The 8,512-nt window shown below is 42.5% G+C and overlaps 1 protein-coding gene across 1 annotated transcript in view; it reads left to right on the top strand.

Moving 5' to 3' along the window:
• Positions 1-338: 338 nt before the first annotated feature.
• The window catches only part of SELENOT (selenoprotein T), a 32,923-nt gene continuing 24,749 nt past the window's right edge, over positions 339-8,512 (top strand). The window contains exons 1-2 of the mRNA XM_005286918.5: positions 339-630; positions 7,588-7,698. Of these exons, the coding sequence (XP_005286975.2) occupies positions 500-630; positions 7,588-7,698 (242 nt within the window). The 5' untranslated portion in view covers positions 339-499. The remainder of the gene's footprint in view (positions 631-7,587; positions 7,699-8,512) is intronic.

The following is an 8,512-nucleotide window of genomic DNA, read 5'->3' as shown; positions in this document are numbered from 1 at the left end:
GTTCTTCTTTTTGCGGATACAGACTAACACGGCTGCTACTCTGAAACCTGTGAAATCTGTATACTATAATGTAAAAGCACACAACTCTATCCAGATTTCACAGGGAATCTGGGGAGAGGGGGGCGGCCACCAGATTTCATAGTCCATGGGGCATTTTTCATGGCTGTGATTTTGGTAGGGCCATTGTTTATGTACCAGACATGCACATGCTAGTCCCACCCCACTACCCCCCGCCCCCCCATCCAGCAGTGGCTCAGCCAGCCCTGTCCCAGCTCTGTGCGCAGAACACGCCCCTCGCGCGCGCCCCCGCGCGGACAGGGTCTCGCGCCCACTGGCGCGTGTGTAAGAGAAAGGGGGAGTTCGGTGACGATCACCTCACGTCACGTGACCCGCCCTGCGCGTGCGCGCTGCGTTTCCTGCTCCCGTGACCTTGCTGTGGGGGTTCGCTCGCCTCGCGGCCGGCGCGTGCTCAGCCTCCATTTGCCGGTGCTGAGGGACGATGCGGACGCTGGTGCTGCTGTTCCTCCTGGCGGCGGGGCTCGGCCGGGCCGCGACGGAGCAGGGGGCCCTGCCGGCTAAGAAGCTGCGCATGGCCTACACCACGGGGCCGCTGCTCAAGTTCCAGATCTGGTAAGTGCGCGCTCGCTCGCTCGCTCGGGCTGCGGCCGGTAGCGTCCCCCCGCCCGGGCCCGGCTCCGGCTGGGCCGCTCCAGCGGTCGCCACTGGCGCGTGCTGCCGGGAATGTCGGGGCCCCGCCCGGGGCAGCGAGCGGCCTTGGAGGAGCCAAGCTCCTCCGCGGGGCTTGGCGGTACGCGCTGGGGCAGGGGCCTCCAGCCGCTTCTTCCCCAGCTCCTCCGCGCTGTACACGGGCGAGGGTCCCTGTGCCAAGCCCGAGACCTGCTGAGGGCGAGCGGGGGCGGCGATTGGGCCTCCCCGAGTGTTCCCCGGTTCCCGCGGAGCCCAGGACCCGGTGGTTTAGCGCCAGTCCCGAAGGCTGCTGGCCGGAGAAGCCCTGCTCGCTGCGGCTCTAAGAGGCTGCAGACTGCACGGGGAGGTAGCTGTCAGCGAGGGATTTCTAAGCTTTTTCGGTGGCCAGCCTGCTGCTGGGACGGTTTGCCAGGCGGGGGCTAGTCAAACAGCACGGACTCAGTCTGTCTTGTGTTTGGAGAGAGGGGGGTTATGAGCTCCGCGCTGAGGAGTTCTACAGAGTAAAGAGAATAGCTGAATTGTGTAATATTTTAACTTGCGTTTGCGCGTAGCTATTCTCTTTGTAATTGATCTTTACAGTAGTGAGACAAATAATAACTGGGTTTAGATCAGAACATGAATAAAGTTGAGATCCTCTACGTATGCAGTATAGTTTGTGTTGGGACCCAGAATGACTTGCATTTCTTTAATCAGGGTTTAAATCATGGATTTGGGTAAGTGATACCTAGAAGAAATCTGAAGACTATAGAGAAGCAGTTAATACTCTAGGTCTGAAACCTTAGCAGTACCTCTTTTGAACATTATATGTTTAATGATGAATTCTTCTGATAGCTGAATCCGTGTTGAATAAATTTTTGTCCTTACCTTTATGATCTCTGCTTCTTTAAAAGATATGAGTTCTTCCTTGTTACATGAATCTCTGGTATATTTTAATGTGGAGCTTTGGGGGTTAATCTTTAATAGTAGTCTCTTAACCCCTTTCACAGCAAGTGTTAATTAAAAAAAATGTTTCTGCTTTTCAGGACTGTTTTTAAGCTGCTCTTGTGTACTGTGGTTACATCAGCATAGCAACCCATCACAACTGGGACTCAGAGACAGAACAGTAAATAATTAAACAACAACCAAAAAAACCCCTTCCCTGCTGCCTTAGTGTTTTAAAATAACATAGAGGCACTTTCAGTTTTTTAATGCTATTGCTGGAACTTTATAAATTATAAGTTAATATTGAACAGAGAAAATATCTTTCTCTCTCTAGTCCTTGATAGAAATTGAACAATAGTTTGGAAGTTACCTATGCATTTGAATTTATGTAATAGTTAACTTTTGGTTTAATAGAAGAGACATTTCTCTAGAAAGGGTTCATAGAGCACTGTAAGATTAAAACAGAGGTATTAAACAACCACCTCAAGGGCAGAATTCAGCCCAACTTCCTGGTTGTCCTCTGTAGGGCATAACTGGATTCTGCAGGATCTGAGCTTTAATTTAAAAAAAGTAAGTTATTAACCCTCATGATTGTGGAGAAAACCTTTCAAATATGAACAGAGTTTAGACATCTGTGGTTTTGTCTTGAGTCTACAGACAATGACTCTGATGTGTGCACTTACCTGGCTCAATTATTCTATTCTTATTGGGATGTAGGCTCTAAAGATTAATGATGACCCTTCATTTTAGTAACTATCTAATTGCTGATCATTTTATCTGACAGGGAGGTGAGAATTGTGAGTTGATGCAGGAGAGAAAATGCTGAGTGAAGAAAGGAGGGGGGGACATAAAAATAGGGAATGGGGAGAAATGTGAGGATCAGGAAGGTAGAGAAAGGGCAGAACAGTGGTGGTCCTGAAGGTGAGCATATTTTCCTTCTGAGTGATGTTGAAGAAGGTTTACCAAATAGCTAAAAGTTTAGTAACTACATAAAGGACATATTCTACATTTGGGCTTGTTATTAGGAGCTCTGTTGTTAATTGATGGTAGTATATAGCATATATTTAATACTAATGCCCATAGACAATAATTTGAAGAAGGAATTTACCCATTTCCAAAAAATAAGATTTCCACCTTTAAAACTAACTTTTATCCTATGGCTTTTTTTGTACATAGTAGGGACATGTCATCAATTGCATCTTGATGAGCAGACAAGTTTCTAGCCAAACTTCTTTTTTTTTTTTTTAAGTCACATAATTAACAGAATATTTAGACTTAATTTTAACATGAAATTGTGATATCTAAGTATTTGTAAAGGTGGTAGCTGCTGAAAGGGAAAACATGTCTTGACAAGATGTAAGTGAAGTAGTAGTTTTGAAATACTTGGTTTTAAAACAGGTGTGAAATATCTAAGTTTGTATGTAGAGAACAACTTTGCGAAAGATACTTTTTTATCAGCATACAAAATAGTTTCCCACAAATCAGCAAAGGGTTAGTAACAGAAATAGTACTTCATGTATCATTTAAATAACAGATACATATATTAAATACAGTATTCCAGACTGATGTGTTCCATAGTTTTTCAAACCCAAACAAAAGCTATACTAGGGATCAGAAAGAGAGCTATCCTACATCATCGCCAAAAATACGCAGGAAAGAGTATACCTTACCTTCGTGTAGTATTGATCATCTCTGGTAGGAGAAGATGCATGTAGCTACGTGTCATAAGTTTTATCAGAACTAGTTATCCTCAAGTGCTACCAGTCTTTGTAAACAGTGTTCAGAGCAGTAGACATCTGCTGTCATTAGCATGCTAGCATTCCGTACTGGGCAGTGGTCCCCAAACTTTTCCTTTTGCGCTGCTGGGACCGGAGTGGGGGCTGGGGGCAGAGCCAAGGCCGCAGCTGGGCGCAGAGTGGGGCTGGGTGGCACTGTCTTCCTGCCCCATCATGGGGGCTGGCCTAGACCCCACCACACCACCCCAATAGTCCTCTGTGGGAGTGTGCCCCACAGCTTGGGGACTACTGCCTGACTGAGGCATGCAATGCCATTTCAGCAGAAGGAAAAAATTCCATGTTGGAGTAAGAATGTGCACCCCAAGCCCTTAAAAATTAATGGAGTCGTTTCATATTGGTATTAGTGATTCTATAAAACTCTACAAGTAACAAACTTTAGTCAAATTAATATAGCTCTTCTTAATTTTCTTACTATTTCTCATGTATTTTCATATATTAATGAGACGTGCAATCAGATTTTACCTGAAACTGCTTTTACGTTGTGACATAGGTGTGCATCTTCATAGTTTATTACAGTGCTTCTCAAAGTCGGGCCGCCGCTTGTTCAGGGAAAGCCCCTGGCGGTCCGGGCCGGTTTGTTTACCTGCCATGTCCGCAGGTTTGGCCGATCTGGAACGGTGAACCACAGCCAGTGGGAGCTGCGATCGGCCAAACTTTCAGACATAGCAGGTAAACAAACCAGCCCAGACCGCCAGGGCTTTCCCTGAACAAGCGGCGGCCTGACTTTGAGAAGCACTGGTTTACTAGACTAAAGTAGCATGTTTGACCCTGTATTCATTATCTAAATTCTTCTCTCCATAATGATTTTTAGTGGACAGTTGTTTCAACATCAGTCTCTATTCACTTTTAGAATGCTATAACTAAAATTACCTATCCTTGACAGTCTGTGAAACATTGTGCTTAGTTGAAACTACTGGAAATGCAACAGTGTATCACAGTTTTATAGGAAAGTTCTTTTGTTCCAAGTAAAATCTGAGTAAAATCGTGTGCATGCAAATACAATTTTCCTGTCACGACAAATTTTCTTGGTTTGTCAAACAAATAGTTTGTCTTTTTAAGCTATTTTAAATAGTTATTTAGTTTTATGAAGCAAATACCATTAGACTTAGCTTATATATGTCTCGAGGCCAAATAGCTGTTCAAAATATTTAAAATTATTGTTATTTCAATAACGTGTTTTGAATGCTCCTGCTAGCCAATGATTGGGGTATTCCATACAAGTAAAAATAGAGGCTTGTTTTCTACGTGGGTCCTGTGACTCTTTTACAGTGGCTCCAGCTGTGCTGTGACAGTTCAGAATGTCTGTGACAACTACTATGGAAGCTTCCCCAACTCCAAGCTTGGTGCTAGATTTAGAAAAGATCCTCTTTAATATATTTCATAGTGTTGTAACATTTATTTATTTCAAAGGACATAAAATGGGAAAACTTAGTGTAAACATGCGGCACTGCATATTTTTTTAAAAGGAACTTCTGACTCCTTATGGGTTAACTCTGTGCTCCAACAAGAGGATTTCTTGGCACCTGTGGTGTCTCAGATGTGTGCTTTGGAGTGTTCCAGTGAACAAAAACAAACATGAAAGACTCTAAAGTGGGGGTGGGGTGTCTTCATTTGTGCTAAATAATTCCCTTACTGTTTGGTAAGGGAGCATTCATTGCATGTTACTGAAGTTGATGTAATTTTTGTATTTTGTTGGCAGTTCACTGCTAAAAACGTCTTTTTTCCAGAGCTCTCTCCTCTTCTCTCCCTCCCCCCACCCCCGTCTGTTATCTTCATTTTCACTGCTGTGTCTGAGCATAGATACTTTCATTTGTAGAAGGTACAGCTGTTTATAACAGGCTGGACTGTCCAAGACAATAACAAAACAATGTCCTTTCTGTTGAATTCTTAGCCTCTGTTCTACATCTTAAAGAAGCAAGAGAAGGATAAGATCAGGCAATTCAACGTACAGTAACTCCTCGCTTAACGCTGTAGTTATGTTCCTGAAAAATGCGACTTTAAGCTAAACGATGTTAAGCGAATCCAGTTTCCCCATAAGAATGAATGTAAGGGGGGCGGGAGGGATGTTAGTTTTTTGTCTGGTGAAATTTTTTTTCCTGGAACCTATTTTATTTATATATATATATATACAGTATAAATGTTAAACAAACAATTTAATACTGTACACAGCTATGATGATTGTGAAGCTTGGTTGAGGCGGTGAAGTCAGAGGGTGGGATATTTCCCAGGGCGTGCCCTACTGCTAAATGATGAACTAGCATTCGGCCGAGCCCTCAAGGGTTAACACGTTGTTAATGTAGCCTCATACTCTACAAGGCAGCACAAATGGAGGGCGGGGAGACAGTATGGCAGACAGAGACACACACCCTGTGTGTGTGTGTCTGAGAGAAAGAGAGATGCGCTGACCCCACTCTAAGTACATTGCCTTTAAAAAGATCAGGAAGTTGAGACAGCAGCTGTGGCCAGCAAGCTCTCTCCATCCTGAGCCCTCTCATGTCCCCACGCTGCTCTATATGGAGAAGGGGTAAGCGGGGGACAGGGGAGGAGGGACACTCTGACATTAGCCCTCGTCTTTCCCCCCCGAATCCTGCACAGCAATCAGGAGGCTTCCGGGAGCAGCTCCAAGGCAGAGGGCAGGAGCAGCACATGGCAGTGGGGGGGAGGGACAGCTGAACTGCCCGCAATTGATAGCCTGCTGGGCGGCTGCCACACAGGGAACTTAAGGGAGTGGGGAACTCATAGGGAGGCTGCCGGTCCACCCTGGTTCCAAGCCCTCACCAACTAGCTGCAATGGGCTGTTCTTCCTGCAAGCAGTGGACAAAGCAGGCGGCTGCCAAACAACGTTATAAGGGAGCATTGCGCAATTTAAACAAGCATGTTTCCTAATTGATCAGCAAGGTAACAACGAAACAATGTTAACCAGGACGACTTTAAATGAGGAGTTGCTGTATAAGTTAGTGGCAAAGTACTACTGATTTATTATGTTATTTTGTCTCAGAGTTCTGGAGACATCACATCAGGTCATGCTGCTACAAATTCTGTCCCCTTGTCATTGGAAGCATTCTCTTCATTATACCATGACCCCTTCAGCCAATTTCCAAATTGCTTTCCAGTGTGGCACATTTGAGTGTATATCTCACAGCATTAAAGGTATCTAACAGACTTCTTACATAGGAAGCTGTCATGCGTTGGAAGCTGGGAGGAAATCAGATTGCAGTGATGCTGTTGTAAAAATGTAGAATTGTTAATTGACCCTGAAATCTCTTAATATTAAACTCATGTTGGCCTATCCTGAGTATAATAGCACAGTACGTTGAAAATAGGCATGGCATGGGAAATCAGTGTCTGAACTTCCAAAATAATCAGTTTGGTTTAATCACAAACCACTTTATTTTTTCTTGGTACAATGGATATTAGTTTTCTAATTCAGAACATTCATAAATTATTTGGGAATGTATTGTCAATATCAGCTGTGCAGTGAATTTGCCAACAGTGTTTGAGATTTAATGACCATGATTGTAGTACACTTGTTACAAAAAGAAACTTTCTTGAGATCACTTTCCTCCAAGTACTGTCAGTCGCAAAAAAAAAAAAAGTTGCTTGTTTGTACTTCAGCAAAGGACATTCTCCTCTTTATGCGGGTAGTGTGAGGCTCATGACTGTTAGAGACTGTAATATTAAATAGCTAGACAGCTTTTTACTGAAGTCTTCATTCAAGATTTTTGGCTGAAATCTGAAAATAGAAAACAATCTTTGTCTTACTTAACCACTTTTAACATATTTCTGCTTAAATTGACTAATGAGAGCAGGATAAAGTATCAATATCAATTTAGGATTTTGCTGTAGCCTCAGCTGAATGAATGATAATTGTCTTGATTGGCATGACTGTCTGATGAGGGTGATCCAGTATAAGGCTCTTAAGTGAACGTTTAAAAATATCTATTTCTGAGTTCACTTGTAAGGTGTAAATATCTTTTTTTGCTGGGACACAGTCTAAGTGGTCAAAAATTGTTAAAGTAGTATTTCACTCTAAATGATCACGAGAACTTGTGAAAAGTTTTTGTGTGTGTGTATATATGCCCCACCATCTGTCAGTATCAACATTTGTCCAAATTTACACGGTTAATAATGTGTTTCCTCTCTTCCCCCCCCCCCCCCCCAGTGTTTCCTGAGGTTACAGGCGGGTGTTTGAGGAATACATGCGGGTTATTAGCCAGCGGTACCCAGACATCCGCATTGAAGGGGAAAACTACCTTCCGCAACCTATATATAGGTAAGTATATAACTTATAAACTAGCAGAATGAACCTGTAATGGCTGTATGTACAATTTGTGTACATATCTCTCAAAGTAAAACAGTTTTAAAAAGTGTGGGTTAATTTTTTAAGGTATTAAAATAGTCTCTTGTAAAGTCTTTCACTTTCCATATGAAGGTATTTCCCCTTTCATTTCTAAATCAGATTTAAAGAAAAGAAACTGGGATATAGTCTCCCTTGGCAGATGATCCTTGTGTGAATATTGGACAAAAAAAAAATTACATCTGCCTGTACCATAATACTTGAGGGCAGATTAAATTAATTGTAGCCAAAATTCATCTTTGCTCCACGATGATGTCCCTGGACATTAGTTCACATCTCTCTCATTTGTAGCTCACCTGTTTGTACATATTTACATAATGTTGCATAATATACATATCAGGCTACACTGGGAATGGAGAAGTAGATTTTAAAATTAGTTTTCTTGTGACTTTATCATAAACAGGAGAATTTCTTTAAACATAATTTAAAACCTGGTGATGAGGGTTGAGGAAATAAATGAAAATGATTCTTATTTTTTTTATTCAGTTGTTTACAGACTAGAAAACGAATGTTGGTGTAAAGGTATTGCAGTGATTACTGGACCACTTACATGTCCAATTGCCTTTTGCAGAAATGTTACCAGTTGTAATGAGGCAAAATAAATATTGCAGAAGATTTTAAAAATCTTTAGTGACTTTACAGGCAGAATTTTAAAGTTACATTGTTCTCTGGATGTGGGTTTAACCCCATCGTGGTGAATTATAGGGTTTTATGTACTCATTGAGAGAAC

Source organism: Chrysemys picta, chromosome 9 (genome assembly GCF_011386835.1).
Source record: "Chrysemys picta bellii isolate R12L10 chromosome 9, ASM1138683v2, whole genome shotgun sequence".
Lineage (NCBI taxonomy): Eukaryota > Metazoa > Chordata > Testudines > Emydidae > Chrysemys > Chrysemys picta.
Note: the sequence above shows the minus strand (reverse complement) of the source record. Positions and strands in the feature narration are given on the sequence as shown.